This window comes from Molothrus aeneus, chromosome 31, assembly GCF_037042795.1.
Source record: "Molothrus aeneus isolate 106 chromosome 31, BPBGC_Maene_1.0, whole genome shotgun sequence".
Taxonomy (NCBI): Eukaryota; Metazoa; Chordata; class Aves; order Passeriformes; family Icteridae; genus Molothrus; species Molothrus aeneus.
The window spans coordinates 2,562,035-2,578,333 of record NC_089676.1 but is presented as its reverse complement, the minus strand read 5'-3'; the positions used below and the strand labels follow the sequence as shown (position 1 = coordinate 2,578,333).

The following is a 16,299-nucleotide window of genomic DNA, read 5'->3' as shown; positions in this document are numbered from 1 at the left end:
CAGAAAAGTCCACAGTGGGCTGCTCCTCCTAAGACACCAGAATGAGCCATTGGGCACCTGCACCATGGGAAAAACCCAGAGCTGCTGCCACAATTTCCAAACAGGACACGCCTGGGTTTGGACCCCCAAAGCTGAATCGAATAACCAGAGCCTTGAATTCCCCCCAAACTCCAAACCCGCTGCTCCCCCTCACAGCCTCTCTCTGCTCCTTCCAGCTCCGCCTCCTCTCCCACCACCTCCAAGATGCCCAACGGGTGCTGCGGCGGCGGAAACAGCTACTCCGTGTGCTGCTACAGCAGCCCCCGCTGCTGCAAGACCCCCATGTGCTGCAGCCCCATGCAGTGCTGCAGCCCCTGCTGCATGCCCATGCAGTCCTGCTGCATGCCCATGTCCTGCTGCTACACCGTCAGCAACAACAACAACAACGGCTGCTGCGGCGGCTGCTGCGGCAACTGAGCTCACCTGGCGCATCTCCGGCTCAGACACGGATTTGGACACGGATTTGGACATGGATCCCAACCCCAATGCTTCTCCTGCTGTGCTTGGACACCTAGAATTTCTTTTTGGTGTCTTTAGTCCCCTGGCTGTGCCCTGAAGCCGCTGCCCAGCGAGTTTCTGGCGCTGCTCTTCCTTCCTCTCTTGGTGATGGGGCTGTTTCCCTCTCCCTTCTCTTTATTTAATCCCCAATTAGCCGTGAAAGACAATAAAATTTGTAACTTCTGACCCTGCAAACTCCTGGGTTATGTTTATTCATTTCTCTTTATCCCTTAAACAGTAGTGTGGGATGTGTTGAGCATTTGCCTAATTGATTAATGTAATTAATTTTGCATGTTTGGCATTCTGTGACGACAACGCCTCGCTGTACCTGGTGAACTCTTCGGGTTCACCTGGGGGAAAATGGGACTTGCAAATGAAAAATGTCACCTCAGCAAGAGGTGACAGTTTAATTCATCAGTTTAATCAGTTTAATTCATTTTTCTCCTGCTCATTTGAGATCCAGTTTGAGATGAAAGCATGTCTGTGGTCCTAAAGACAGAGCTGGAGGTCTTCTATTCCTAATGGGAATCTTCCCAGATTTAAAAGCTCTTGCTGAGCTTTTAAAGGTTTTTAAATTAATAAACAGGCCAGGGTCATTCAGGTTGGAAGGGATTTTAAAGCTCACCCACTCCCACCCCTGCCATGGACAGGGTCACCTCCCACTGGCCCAGGCTGATCAGATTCAGGTCCAGACTGAAGGGTCCGGAAATGCTGAATCATTTTCTCTGGGTTCTATTAAAATGTGGGAAGCTTTAAGAGACCAGATCAGAAATTAAATATTCACACTTGGGGATTTGTGAAATCCTCGGGAAGTGGCTCCAAAATTCCTTTAATGTGAAAAAAAAAATCCAGGCCCAGCATCAACCTGGGGCTCTGGCAATGAGTTCTAAACCTAAAATCCTGCTCGGCCCTAACAGATCCCGAGGTCTTTTTCATCTTTCCATACAAATCCCGTGGCTTCCTGCCAGGCAATTCCACTTCTCCTGTAGCTACGGAATAAATGAATAAATTACAGCAGGGCCCTGTCAGGTGCCAGCGCAGCCCTGGAGCCACACCCCCGAATTCTGCGAATGCTTTTCGCAGTGATTCAAACCCAAATTCCACCGGACAGAGCTCCGAGCATCCCTTACCCCGCATGGAAATCCCTTTGGAGCCCCGCGGGGCTCCTGGGAGAGGAATTTTCCTGGTACTTCAAACACGTCTCGGCCACAGAAATGCAAACTGGAGCAGCTCCACAAAGCAAAAATGCCAGAAAGGTGGACACGGTCCTTGGCAGGGCCTGAAATTGTTTCTGTGTGAGGTCATCGCTCCTCTGGTGTCCCCATTCCAGACTTTCCGCACATAAAAGGCTTTTCCTCGCCGTAGCCAAGGTGCTCCGCATTTGGGAGCGAATTAATTTAATTTAATCCATTTAGATCAGGGAATAAACCTCCAAACATCCCATGCCCAGCCTGCCACTGTCCCCCCGTGCCCGGTGTCCGCAGGAATCCCGGATTCCCATCTCCCACAGCAGCACCACCCGGCTCTGGGGCCACCCTGGGTTCCCTCCCCTTCCTCTGGAAGGACCCCTGGGCCCTTTTTGTGGTTTTCCCACCGCCACCTGAGTCCCCTTCTGGGCGCATCACTCAGCATCCCGGCATCCCAGGTATCCGCATCCCATCCCGGGATCCCGTCTGACTAACGCGGGGCAGGAGCCCATCCGAGCCCGGCCAGGACTAATGGGATAATGGCCACAGCCTCTTCAGAGCGCTGCCCACACCGGGCCAGGCGTTAATTGGGGCTGATTAAGCCGGCAGAGAGCTCCAGGAACAAAACACACACACACACACACACACACGGCAGAGGCCTCAGTGCTCAGCTATTCATTCCCAGGACGTGCCTCATTCCCTGCAGAGCTCGGCCCATATAAAAGCTTCCAGCCCCGGCTCTCTGTGCTCAGGACTCCGATTCCCTGCTCAGCCCGTCCGTTTCTGCTCGCAGGGTGAGTTGGATGCTCTCAGATTCCTTGGAAATAGCAAAAAAAAACCAAACAAAAAACAAAAGGCGTCGGTGTTTTGTTTGCGTTTTCCCGGGTTGTTTATGCCCGAGGGCTTGGTCACCCTCAAAGGATTTTGTGAGTCATGGGAGAAGCAGCTCCCGAGGGAACTGGGGGGGCTCAGCTTGGAGAAAAGGAGGCTCGGGGGGAATTTTGGGCTCCGCAGAAGTCCCTGACAGGAGGGGACAGCGCGGGGGGGTCGGGCTCTGCTCCCAGGGAACAGGGACAGGATGAGAGCTGGGCCAGGGCAGGCTCGGGTTGGAGTCGGGAGGAATTTCCCCCTGGAAAGGGGTCAGGGCTTGGCAGGGGCTGCCCAGGGAGCTTTGGAGTGCCCGAGGAATTCCTGGACGTGGCTCTCGGCTGGGTGGTGTTGATCCATCTCATGCTGGACTGGATGACCCCGGAATTCTTTTCCACCCTCAACAACTCCCCGATTCTGTGATCCCTGCCCCCAGGATGCTCCAGCAGAAAAGCGGCGCCGACCACGACCTGTGCCAGCACCAGGGCTGGACACCACCCAGCTGCACCGGGCACTGCCACCACGACCCCCCCGAAACCTGCCCCGACCCCCCCGAAACCTGCCCCGACCCCGGCAGCCTCAGCCACGACACCGAGGGCTCCACCCAGAGCTGCCACCCCGGCCATCTGTGCCCACCCCGGCCCTGCTGCTGCCCGGCCCCGCAGAGCTGCAAGCCCCGGCGGCGGGTGGAGGTGAGCCCGGTGCCCCCCGTGTGCCCCCCGCCCGTCAGGATCCACCGGCGGCCGCTGCAGCAGCACCGCCCGTGCCCGCCGTGCCCGGAGCCCGACCCGGGCAAGCCCCGCAGGCGAGTGGAGCAACGTCCCGAGGAGGATGAGGAACCTCCGGTGGTCCTGCGGCCCCCGCAGCGCCGCTGCCCCTGCATCCAGCGACGCCCCCGGCCCGTGCCCTGCTGCCCCCGGCCCTCCCGGCGCTGCTGTCCCCCCATTGTCCCCCTGCCACCACATCCCGGCCACCAGCAGCAGAAGCAGGTCACGCTGGTGCCCCTCTGCGTGAAGAACTGAGCTCAGGGATCCCTCCCCACCTCCTGGCTGGGTTTGGGGGGTTCGCCCCCGGCCCAAGGGACGCTCCCAGCGCCGCTCTGGGCTCGCTGCTGCTTTTTGCAGATTTGGGGATGCCCCGCTTGGCCCCGGCACCGACACTTTTTAAATTTTTAAATTCGGGGCGTTCTCCCCCTGCCGGGTTTTGGTTTTCCCCCGCCTGAGGCCACTCGGACACAGAGGAACCGTCACGGGTCTGCTCTGCCGGGCTTCACCTCCAAGGCTGTTGGGGAGCAGCTCCAGGACTTTGCAAGGAAAAAAGGAACCACTGTAGAGGCGGGAGCATCTCAGACTCCTGCAGCTTTATCCTCTCCCCGTGTATTCAAGAATAAAGTTGAAAATTATTTAGCAAACTCTCGGTTCCTCTCTTTTTTGCCCACCGACATTGCAAGGAGAAGATGTTGAGAGAGATTCAGGCTCTCCCGAGGGAACTCGTACATTTAAATCAGGGCTTACACGGGAGGGTTTCAGTTTTGCCCTCAGGGGTTTCTGCAGGTTGGAAAAATCAAGAATAAAGTTGAAAATTATTTAGCAAACTCTCGATTCCTCTGTTTCTTGCCCACCGACATTGCAACGAGAAGATGTTGAAAGCCATTCAGACTCTCCCGAGGAAACTCGTACGTTTAAATCGGAGTCAGGGTTTCATCTCTGCCCTCAGGGGTTTCTCCAGGTTGGAAAATCCTCCCCACCGCGGTTCACCCACCCCGGGAGCTCGGCATGGGCAGAGCCGGGCACCAACATCTGCTCAGCGCCCAGCACCTTCATCCCCCGAATGGGAGCAGTGCACATCCTCATTTGCATGCTAATTATGATAATGAGCGCGTGGCCCGGCACGGGAGGGGTGGCTGTGCATGCCGGGGATGCCTTTTCGCTCCTGCAGGAAGGTGCAGGCCCAGGGGTAACCTGCTGCTTCTCCTCGCTTTGCCAAAAAAGCCTCCCACAGAGGGCATGAAAATAAATCATTTAATTTCTTGGTAATTTCTTTGTGTTGCCTCGGCATCGCCCGGGCGATGTGTCCTCACACAACCGCCACGGAGAGCTGGGAAGGCAAAAAAGAAAAATTCATCCTCGTTTTCTTGGCCACAGCAATTCCTTTTTCTCATGTCTCATTCCAAATAAAAACACCACTTACCTGTGAAATTTACCTCGGGAGAGTCCTTTTTTTATTAGGAATTTTCTTCCCAGTTCCCAACACGGTGACTCAGGGCCCACAGACCAAGGCCCAGCTCAGCCCCCGCTTCCAGGTCTGATTTGGTCCAGTTTGTCTCCCAAGCTGCTTCTCAGCAGCCCTCCCATCCCAGTACCCCCGTCCCAGTTCCCCCATCCATCCCAGTTCCCCCATCCCAGTTCCCCATCCCATTTCCCTCATCCCATTTCCCCCATCCCAGTTCCCCATCCATCCCAGTTCCCCATCCCATTTCCCCCATCCATCCCATTTCCCCCATCCATCCCATTTCCCCCATCCCAGTTGCCCATCCCAGTTCCTCACCCCAATTTGAGGATTTTCCGAGTCCATCCCATTGTCCAGGGTTTTAATGAAGCTGTTAAACAGCACCAGCACCAGAATCAGCCCCTTTTTCACCCCCACGCTTTTCATCCACCCAGTTCCAAACCTCCCTCAGTTTAACCCTGAGGCTGCTGGGGGAGACTTTGCCAAAAAACCTCACAAAAGTTGGGGCAGAACCACGGAATTGTGGAATGGTTTGGGTTGGGAGGGTTCAAAAAACCAACTTGGGGGTGAGGGAAGGGGCAAATCTGGAATGCAGAAATGGGGAGGAAAGAGAATCATGGAATGGTTTGGGTTGGGACGGTTCAAAAAACCAACTTGAGGGTGAGGGAAGGGGCAAATCTGGAATGTAGAAATAGGGAGGAAAGAGAATCACAGAAAGGTTTGGGTTGGGAGGGACCTCAAAAAACCAACTTGGGGATGAGGGGAGGGGCAAGTCTGGAATGGAGAAAAAACAGAATCGTGGAACGGTTTGGGTTGGGAGGGACCTTAGGGATCATCTCACTGCAACTCCCAGAGGCACCTTCCACCATCCCAGCCCTGTCCAAGCTGGCCTTGGACACTTCCAGGAATGAGGCAGCCAGAAATTCCCTGGAAAAGCCGTGTCAGGCCCTGCCCGCCCTGGCTCCCTCATGCCCATAGCCAACCCCCGCATCACGGAAACCGACGGGCACAATTTGCTTTTGGTGACTCTGAGCTGGCCCTTCCCATCACCTGCTCGTGCTTCACCTGGAAATGCTCCTGACGGGCAGCAGGAGGGGAGGGTCGGAGCTCCTGACTCACAGGTCACCCTGCAGAGGGTGAATAAGTCCTTTATTACCTGGCTCACACATCCAAAATGGGGCTTAGGCCGTCTCAAGTCTTTTATGTGCCCCGCTGGGGACCGATGTTATAATTAAAAGATGCTTATCAGAAATGGTGAGTCAAGCAGAACATGCCAGGCACCGGGAACAGCATCCAAATGGAGGAGATGTTTTGCCAATAAATAATTTAATCCTCGTTCCTGCTGTGTGTTTCACGTTCAGGGGAACTCTCAGAGCTCTATAAAAGCCCTCAGCCCCTTGGCCTCTCACATTCTGCTCCACTTCCTGTCTTCATTTGAGATCTGGTGAGACTCATCTCTTCTTGGATGGGGGTCTGGGTTTGGGAGGTCACACACCTGGACTTTCAGGCCATGCTCTGACACGGGAGAAGCTCTTGAGGGACCTGGGGTGGGATTTACAGCGGTGCCACCGCATGTTGGTCAGTTTTGCTCTTGGAGGTGAAAAATGGGAAAGGGAAGGTCAGAAAGAGGGTTTGGATGCAATTTGGATGCAATCTCACCAGCATTGGGCAACTGCAGAAATTTCCTCTGGATCCAAGCCCTAAGGACAAACCCCAAGGGAAATCAAACAGAACCAGAGGAGACACTGACACCAACCCCATCTCTTCCCCAGGTTTACTGGATCCAAGCCCTCAGGACCAACCCCAAGGGAAGTCAAACAGAACCAGAGGAGACGCTGACACCAACCCATCTCTTCCCCAGGCCTTTTCCCCCCAGAGCCCCGCCATGATTTACTCCTCAGGAAGAGAATCCTTCTTCAACCTGAACTCCACCTGGTACGACCCCTCTGGCTCCTGGCTGGACACACGGCGCACGCCCTTCCGCTACGGCTACTCCACCTGCTGCTCCTCGGGCTCCTCCTCGGGCTGCCATGGCGAGGGCGTCGAGGGCATGAGGGGCCACGACTACCGGCACTACGGCTACCGGCAGCCCCGCTGCGCCGAGCGCTGCCACGGCTACTCCAGCTCGTGCCATGGAGCGGGGGACAGCTGTGTCAGGAGACCCACATACAGCTACGGGGCATCAGGGGGGTGCCAGGGTTACGGGAGGTCTGTGTGCGCTGAAAGGTGCCAGGGTTACGGGAGGTCCGTGTGCGCTGAAAGGTGCCAGGGCTCCTCGGGTTCGTGCCATGGAGGGGGGTCCAGCTGTGTCAGGAGACCCACGTACAGCTACGGGGGTTCAGGGGGGTGCCAGGGTTACGGGAGGTCTGTGTGCTCCGAGAGGTGCCACGGGACAGTGGCCCAAGGGGGGAAGCCGTGCTGTGGGACGCCCGTGCAGAGCATCCCAGTGCAGAGCTGTCCCCAACCAGTGCAGAGCATCCCAGTCCAGACCTGTCCTCCACCAGTGCAGAGCATCCCAGTTCAGAGCTGTCCCCAACCAGTGCAGATCTGTCCCCGTCCCTGTCCCCCTCCTGTGAAGAGCATCCCAGTCCAGACCTGTCCTCCACCAGTGCAGATCTGTCCCTGTCCCTGTCCCCCTCCCGTGAAGAGCATCCCTGTGAAGAGCTGTCCCCCTCCAGTCCAGACCTGTCCCCCTCCAGTCCAGGCCTGTCCCCCTCCAGTCCAGGCCTGTCCCTGTCCCCCTCCGGTCCAGCAGGGCTGTGTCCCCATGGCCAAGGGCATCCCCCGCCAGCAGCAGAAGCAGGTCTGCAAAATGCCAGCCCGGAAGATCAAATAAAGGACCCGAGGAGTGAGGGGAAACAAAGGGAATTGTCCCTGTCCCCCCTCCCTTGTCCTGCTTTGTCACCCATCTCTGCTCTGTCGCTCTGCTTGTAACGCGCTCTGAAGTTGTGACCCGCTGATGCTGTGAAATTTAAAATGCTTTTCGCCTCGTTTCACAGCAGATGTGGAGGCAATAAATAAAAAATGCTGTCTCAAACCCCCCTCGCATCCGTGTTTCTATCTCCTCATCCCTCTGAGTGGCTCCGGGTCCTTCTGGTGGCCAGAGCTGGGTTTGCAGCGGCCTCACAAGGAGGCTCCAGGGTGGTTCCACCTGGCGGCTCCTCGTTCCCACTCCAGGCAATTTCCTGGTTGGTAAAGTAACAGTTTTCATCACGGGGTGTTTATGCAAGGGTGTAATTAAATGTTAATGAAGTTGTGTAAGAAAAATCCACTTTTTAACGGAGAGGGGAAAAGCAGAGGGTCTGTTTGGGACCATGAGGCAACGGGTGCAGCTGGATTGGCACCAAAAACCTCCAAGAAAAAGCCCTGGGGGAAAAAAGGCAGGAAGAGGATTCGGGAATGGCTCTGAAAGCTCACAAATCTCTGGTGGGGTTGGGAGAGGAACCCCCAGGGAGGATTTCTGGGGCCAGGCAGGGATGTGGAGCCGCTGTGAGTCACAGCACCGCGTGCTCGGAGCTCCCGGCGCCTCCCCAGCCCTGGTGAACGCCTCCATCCCCTCCTGAGTCAGGACGTGGCACATGGCACCATCGGCCACCTCCCAGGGTGGGGATTCCTCCTGCTGGAGAAGGGAAAAAAGCAAAAGCAGGTGCAGGGTGGGGGTTTTAGGGTGGACACTGACAGTGACACCACCCAAAGCCTCCCTCGCCAGCTTCTGCCAGGGCAATTCCTTCATAAAAGCAACAAACGACCCCAAAAAAAGCCATTTTCCCACTCAGAATGGTGTCTGAGGATCCAGGGATGCCTCTCCAAGGACCAGGAGCTTTGTAGGGGATACAGGGAGCAGCTGTGGGGTCAGCACGGTCCTGCCCCATACGTGGGGCCAGGTGCCCCCGGGCCCTGCTCAGGTGTTTGTCTCCATCGATGGAACAGGTTTATCCCCATCACGGAATCAGGGCTGTAATTAATCGTGAATAATGAGTTTCACAAGGATTTCCATTCTCCCGATGTTTGTGAAATATCCCGAGCCGCGTTCGGATTTCCTCATCTATCAGTTCCAGCAATTCAGCTCCACGGGGGACCAAGGGGTCTTCCGGAATCTGTATTTTATTTTCATTTAATCCAGGCTTTTTTTAATATCACAGTGGCCTCTAGAGTCCTGCAGGAGATCAGGCCTGGAGCTCTCCATGGGCACAAAGACACTTTTGTCCCCAAAGCAGATCCCCATGTCCTCCCACTCCTACCAGAACATTCTCTACATCCTACGGGCTTTAAATTCCTTCTGTTTGGGTTGAAAGCCTTAAAGTAAAAAAAGGAGTGACTCGAAAAATCCCAGCACTGCTTTTAGTGCTTCTTTGCTGACTTTATTCAGAATTTTTGATGTTTCTTTGATGCCCTGTCCAATTATGTTTAATTTACTACCCACCACTCCAGCCTTTTTGTTCCCTTTCTCGTTCATTTTTGGGTTTCCTTTACAACCCCACAATCAGACCCCACAATCCCACCTTCCCACCCTCTAACACCCGTCCCATCTCAGTTCAGGATCTGGGCACAAAGAACAGGTAAATGCCACAATCAAAGGTGACAAAAACCACCCCAAACTCTCCCAGCCCTGCGCCCCACCGGGCCAGGCGTGGTGGGCAATTAACATTTTTATGGAGTAACGAGAGGGATGTCAGGATATCGATCAGCTCCGTGTGTCAAAACAGCACAGCAAAAACTCCCAATTAGCCAAGTGCTCGGGGTGCTGAGCAATCAGGTCCCTCCAGTGGGGCCCCAGCTCGTTTCCGGAGGAGAAGCCCAAGCCAGCCTTTAAAAGCCCTCGCTCCGCGTTTCTCCGCAGCGTCTCAGCTCCTCAGCATCGCCTCTCCAGCTCCTTCTGATCCAGGTGAGTCCAGATCCATCCGATTTTTACTCTCCTAACGCTCTCCAGCTCCTTCTGATCCAGGTGAGTCCAGATCCATCCGATTTTTACTCTCCTAACGCTCTCCAGCTTCTCCCCAATCCTGAGCTCTTTGGGACTTCTCTTCCACGTCCTATCTCCATCTCAGTCCTTCTGCCAAGTGGGAAAATGTAAAAATTCCCGGCTCATGTGGCTCTGCATGTCTTGCTCTGGAGTTTGTCCGGCTCTTTTCACTTCTCTCTGATGTACAAGACCAAAGGAGCCACCACGGGCAGATGTACGGGGATAACTCTTCTCCTGCTCAAGAACCTGGCTTAGAACCGTGAAACCATGGAATTATGGAGTCATGGAATGGGCCAGGATAGAAGAGACCTTAAAATCGGCTTGCTGATTTTAGGGACACCCCCACTAGCACTTCCCAGGGTGCTCCAAGTCCCATCCAACGCAGCCTCGTGTCGTGGTTGAGACGGAGACAATGCAAAGCAACTCCCCTTTTTCAGAAGGCTTCAAACCATTTTGATTTTGATGCATGATTTTTATACATTCTTACGAAACTCATAAATTTACACTTATTGGTCATGAGAGACAAACAAAGTGCTCATTGGAACAGGCAGTTGCAGGTTTCTCTTATTTCTCCTCCTTTCTTTCTTGGTTTCTGTATCAACAACCTCAGTAGAAAATCCTTTCAGGGTTGAACACAGATCCTCTTCTCAAACTTCTCTCTGGCTCACAGAAATCGCTGTAAAACCTCTCCCACAGCTTCGGATGCTTCCAGTGTCCCTGCTCATGGCCTTCACTCACGGATGAGTTTCCCCAGCAGGTCTCCAACCATGTGCTCCCGCCAGGACAAGGACCAGTGCCACCAGCAGGAACGGTCCTGCTGCCACAGCCACGGATCCGGTTGCCATGGGAGCAGTGGTGGATCCAGTTGTCATGGTAGCAGTGGCGGGTCTGGTTGCCATGGGAGCAGTGGCGGATCCGGTTGTCATGGTAGCAGTGGCGGGTCTGGTTGCCGTGGAAGCAGTGGCGGGTCTGGTTGTCAAAGGAGCAGCGGATCTGGTTGCCACGGCAGCAGCGGATCTGGTTGCCATGGAAGCAGCGGATCTGGTTGCCGTGGAAGCAGCGGCGGATCTGGTTGCCACGGCAGCAGCGGATCTGGTTGCCATGGCAGCAGCGGGGGATCCTGCCATGGAAAGCCGCCGGAGTGCCAGCAGCAAATCTACCAAGTGTCCTCAAACATGAAGTGATCATCCCACCAGCTGCAGGTGATCCACAGGAGTGCCCTGGATCCTGTGTCACGTTCTGAAAGCTTTGCATGTGCCCAGGAATTTCCAATTTCCAAGGACAAAGTGTCCTTCCCTCCCCGGTGTGTCCTGTAACCTGTCCTGAGCTTGTCTGTGGGTGCTGAAATAAACGCTTTGCTCAGCTGGCACGGTTGTGTGTGGATCGGTCTGTGACTTCATTTGAGCCACCATAATCCATAATTTCAGAGATGTTTTGAGCCAAAGAGTCTAGACAAAAAAAAACCCTTTTTTTTTTGCCATTTGGCCCCAAAACGCCGCCCCCGAGGGAGGTACCTCAGCGTGCTGGTGGCAAACCCCCAGCCAGCCTTTCTAGAAACGCTGTGCCCGAGCCCTGCCCGAGCCCTGGATCGTGCCAGGGGCGTTGCTCGATGGTTACACAACGAGCTGCTAAATTTCTTCTCAACTTGTAATTAAAACGAATTGGGTAATTTATTGCTCCGGTATTGCCATTCATGAAATGGATGTTACCGTGATAAGATTGTTCTCGAGTGCGTCAGGAGGATCAGAAATTTCTGGCATTGCTGAAAAGGGTGCAGGCAGCAGCTCACTCCCTGTTTTTGGAGCAGGGATGGCTCGGGAAGGCTCCTTGTCCGAATCTGGGGTTTCCCTTGAGCCCCCAAATTCAAAAACCGTTCTCAAGGGGTGGCCAACCACAAAACGTAGGGTTGCCCGTTGTTAACAAACTCAGAGCAATTAAAACACGAGGAAATGAACACAGGGAGATGCCAAGAGCCAAAAATTCCTTCGAGTGTTTTTTTCCCCAGAGGTCATCGACCACGTTTCTGCTGAGGCCAGAACAAAACACAATTGAAGAGCAGCGACCAAACCCAGGCACAGTTTGTCCTGACACTGTTCTAGATCGTGGCAGAAGATTAGCAACACAAAAGAAACTCCAGGTTGCTCACCAGGTTCCCTCACCTGCCCTGTCCTCCCAAATTTCCCAAAATCCTCTCTTTTGGATACCAGCAAATGTGGATGGGGTTTGGATGGAAGGAACCACTCAGTCTCCATCTCCATAAAATCAACGTGGACAAAGACAAATCAAAGACAGGAGAGCTTGGGAGGAAGGAAAATATTTCCCACCCAGTGTTTTCCAAGCTTCTTCACACCAACAAAACCACAGCAGCTCCCAGATGGGAAAATCCAAATTTCAGCCCTTTTTTTGCTTCCAGTTTAACGATTGCAATGTCTTCCATAATCAGTGACAGAAAAGAGCCAAACAAGCTCCATGCTCCTAAAGAATTCCCAGCCCACGCAGCAGAAAGGTACAGGGAGTATCCCAAATTATTGCCTCTCATGGTGTGGGGCTGAGCATCCGGGATTTGCTGGCCAATTAGGAGCTAATTGGGGATCAGGGGAAATGCAAAAAGGGTGTTCCTGCAGCTCTGGAGAAAGTCCCAGGGGTCTGCCAGGTGCCCACAACTGTGTGTGGCCAAAGGCTCCTGTGGGATCCCTCCTCTTCCTCCTCCTCCTCCTCCTCCTCCTTTGGCAGCACCGGAGCCGCTCACCTGGAATAAAACCATGGATTTGTTCCCAGGCTGAGAGACTCAACCACATAATTAAGCACCTTGCTAATCCTGGATCCTTACCCAGGGCAGGGCTTATTCCTTCCAAACATAAGAATTCCAGCTGCTTGAGCTCTTGGCAATGGCAGGAAACCTTGGAGTTTCCTCGTCGCCCCACCGTGTTTTGACCAGTTCTAAGAGGAACGAGCCAAAGGGGATTCCAGGCAAATCCCAAAATCCCTGAGGTTGGAAAAGCCCCCCAAGGCCATCGAGTCCAAGCTGTGCCCAAACCCAGAGGGTCACAGCCAGACCCTCCTTGGACACTTCCAGATGACTCCAAACCCCTTTTCCAAGGCCTGGCCGCCCTTTCCAGGAAAAAAATTCCTCCTGATTCCCACCTGAGCCTCCTGTCAGGGAGTTGTGCAGAGTCAGAAATTCCCCCTGAGCCCCCTTTTCTCCAGGCTGGGCCTCCCAAGCTCCCTCAGGAGTTCTCCAGCTCCTTCTCCAGCTCCATTCCCTTCTCTGGACCCACTCCAGCCCCTCTTGCCATGCGTGCCCAGAACTGGACACAGCACTGGACATTCCCCTCACCATCCCCAGTGCAGAGGAAATTCCTGCTAAATCAGAGTTTTCTCCTTTCCCAAAACTGTTTTTGCCACTTCAGGGCCCATTTTGGTTTTTAGGGGAGTTGCAGGCCTAGAGAACCCCAGGACATCCTGGAGGGAAGCTGTGGTTTGTGGTTTGGGGGTGAGACATCATCATCTCCCCCTGAACCCGAATCACTCCCGGGGTGTGATCGACACCAAACCTGACCTGGGGAAACCGGGGCCACCCACGGCTCCCCCAGCCCAGCCCTGCACAGGCAGAGCCGGCAATTAAAGCTCTGTGGACAGGAAAGGCGACCTACAAGGAGAGGCAATCCCAGCCTGGATCGGGTGAGTCACCCCAGGAGCCCCAGAAAAGGGGAGGCAAAAAAAAAAAAAAAAAAAAAAAATTAAAAAGCCACCAGCGAATTAAATGGACGGGACAGGGAGGGGCTTCTCCATGTGGGGTGTGCAGAGAGGGTATAAAAGTGCTCCTGTCCCCAAAAGCCTCATTGCCTCTCATCCTTCTTCATCTCTTCCTGCACGAGCAGCTCAGGTAAGAGCTGGGGGGCTCCAGAACCATTGGTGGGGTGAGTTTGGATCCCCACACCTGGAACAGGGCTGGGTTTTGTTCTGGGGTGGGTGAGGAGGGAGTCCAGGGGTTCGGAGGGAGCAGAGGTGGGGATGTGGAGGGAGGGTCTGGGGTCTTGGCTCTGATTTTGGAATGCCAGGCATGGCCTGAGTGTCCCCAACACCTTCAGTGGGACAATGCCAGAGGGGAAAAGGATCCAGAAATGTGGGATCTGGCTGGGACAATGCCAGAGGAGAAGAGGATCCAGAAATGTGGGATCTGGCTGGGACTGGCACAAGGAACACCGGGATTCCTTTTCCCAGTCCCAGCCAGGCATGGCCTGGGTGTCCCCAACGCCTTCAGTGGGACAATGCCGGGGGGGAAAACAATCCAGAAATGTGGGATCTGTCTGGGACTGGGAAAAGGACCTCCAAACTCCAAACCCGGATTCCTGCTGCCTGGAAGGGCAGGAGCAGGAAGGACAAAGCCCTGCCAGCTGCTGTGTCCCCACAGGTGACCAAGCACAGCGCCATGTGCTCCCGCCAGGACAAGGACCAGTGCCACCGGCAGCAGCGCCAGAGCAGTGGTGGCTGCCACAGCTCCGGTGGCGGTGGCTGCCACAGCTCCGGCGGCGGCGGCTGCCACAGCTCTGGCGGCAGCTCTGGGGGCTGCCACAGCTCCGGCGGTGGCGGCTGTCACAGCTCAGGCGGTGGCGGCTGCCACAGCTCGGGCGGTGGTGGCTGTCACAGCTCCGGTGGCTCCGGCTGCCACGGGAAGCCGCAGATGCCGGTCCAGCAGCAGCAGCAGCAGCAGCAGGTGCCGCAGATGCCCCAGCAGAAGATGAAGTGACAGCGTGGCCATCGCCTTGTCCCAGCTCTGGCAGCAAAGGCCGCACGGGGACCGGATCCCTGTCACCTCCCCGGGGGTCCCGAAGCCTCTCCAGTGCCCTCCGGAGCCTGGCAAGGGCTGGGCTGTGCCCAATAAAGAGTCACATCCTCTAAACCCCGCTGGTGTTGGTGTTTCCTTGCACTCCAGAGCCTGGGAGGCAGCCCAGGATGGGGATTTGGGCCTGGGAGGTTCTCCAGAACCAGGATGGGGTTTTGGGGCTGGGAGAGGCAGACCAGGATGGGGTTTTAGGGCTGGGATGTTCCCCAGAACCAGGGACACAGCCCAGGATGGGGTTTTAGGGCTGGGATGTTCTCCAGAACCAGGGACACAGCCCAGGATGGGGTTTTAGGGCTGGGATGGTCTCCAGAGCCAGGATGGGGTTCTGGGGCTGGGATGTTCTTTAAAACCTGGGAAGCAGCCCAGGATGGAGTTTTAGGGCTGGGATTTTCTCCAGAACCAAGGACACAGCCCAGGATGGAGTTTAAGGGCTGGGATGTTCTCCAGAATCAGGGACACAGCCCAGGATGGGGTTTTGGGGCTGGGATGTTCTCCAGAGCCAGGATGGGGTTTTGGGGCTGGGATGTTCTCCAGAGCCAGCCCAGGATGGGGTTTTGGGGCTGGGAGGCTCCTAAAATCCAGGCAGGCACCAGGTTGGATGGTTTTTATTGGGTTTTTGTGGTGTTACAACCGTTTGGGTGAGAAGGGGGAAAATAAGCAGGGGAAATAAATCGCCTTTGGGATATTTACAGTGCAGAAAGATCTCTCTGAAAATCCACCTCCCTGAGGTGCATTTTTGGTGTGTCCACCCCCTCAGAAACCCATGGGAATTCTGCTGCCGACTCCAAATGAGCTGGAAATGAGCTCCCAACAAAAATAAACTTTTAATTTTCCCCCAGGAATTGCCACTCTGGGCTCGTCATTTCTGTACAGGCTGATATCAAATAATCAAATAATTCCCCTGCTCATCCCAGCCCTATTAACCAGGGATTTTTTTTCTTTTTTTTCACTTTCTCCCCATTAATAACCGGGGTGAAGGGGCTGAGATTTCAGCAGGGTTGAGATTTTTTGCTTTTTATGAGGAAAAAAAGAGAAAGTCTGCCCCCAACCACCCCCTCCAAGCCTTCAAAGCTGCATTTTTAAAGCACCCCAAGGAGACACCGCTGGAGCAGGGGGACCAAAGGAGACCTGGGGATATTTTTGCCTCATGGAGGTAAATTGGTGGAGCTGGGCTTGGTCCTCACTCGTCCCAGGATGTTCCTGGCGTGGAAGGAGGAGCAGGAAAAGCCTGGAAGGAGATCCCAGCATCGGAGCAATCCTATGGAAAAGGGAGGGAAACCCACGAGGGGGGTTCGCCCACAAAACCTGGCAGGACCCGAGGTCCCTCCCTCCAGCCCGCCCTGATTGGTGCCCAATTACTGCACGGGTTTAATTAGGGCTGATTAAACGCCCTGCAGAGCCCAGCTCCTGCCCCATCCCACCCTCCCCGCCGGGCTGGGCTCGCCACCATGGCCACACCTCGTCACCTGCGGGTGACACCGGGCACGGGGTCCCCACCTTAGGAGGTGTCCCACGGGTGGCGTCACCCTGGTGTCCCTCACCTGCTCCCTCCCCGTGCCAGGAGCAGCGCAGGGCCCTCAGTAGATGCAGGGCTTGGCCGGAGCCCTCTCCTTGTTCATGGGCTCCGTGTCGGGCTCCGAGGGCCGGGCGACGGCTCTGGACTTGCTGCT

The 16,299-nt window shown here is 55.2% G+C and overlaps 4 protein-coding genes across 4 annotated transcripts; all 4 read left to right on the top strand.

Moving 5' to 3' along the window:
• Positions 1-243: 243 nt before the first annotated feature.
• Positions 244-456, top strand: LOC136568149 (keratin-associated protein 10-3-like). Its single transcript, XM_066568002.1, has one exon. The coding sequence runs from the start codon at positions 244-246 to the stop codon at positions 454-456; it is 213 nt and encodes a 70-aa protein (XP_066424099.1).
• A 6,249-nt stretch (positions 457-6,705) lies between these two features.
• LOC136568364 (keratin-associated protein 5-10-like) lies at positions 6,706-7,656 on the top strand. Its single transcript, XM_066568334.1, has 2 exons — positions 6,706-7,266; positions 7,525-7,656. The coding sequence occupies exons 1-2, from the start codon at positions 6,706-6,708 to the stop codon at positions 7,654-7,656; spliced, it is 693 nt and encodes a 230-aa protein (XP_066424431.1).
• Positions 7,657-10,550: 2,894 nt separating this feature from the next.
• Positions 10,551-10,967, top strand: LOC136568090 (loricrin-like). Its single transcript, XM_066567946.1, has one exon. The coding sequence runs from the start codon at positions 10,551-10,553 to the stop codon at positions 10,965-10,967; it is 417 nt and encodes a 138-aa protein (XP_066424043.1).
• Positions 10,968-14,215: 3,248 nt separating this feature from the next.
• Positions 14,216-14,533, top strand: LOC136568365 (loricrin-like). The gene has a single exon (XM_066568335.1). The coding sequence runs from the start codon at positions 14,216-14,218 to the stop codon at positions 14,531-14,533; it is 318 nt and encodes a 105-aa protein (XP_066424432.1).
• The last annotated feature ends 1,766 nt before the right edge of the window (positions 14,534-16,299 follow it).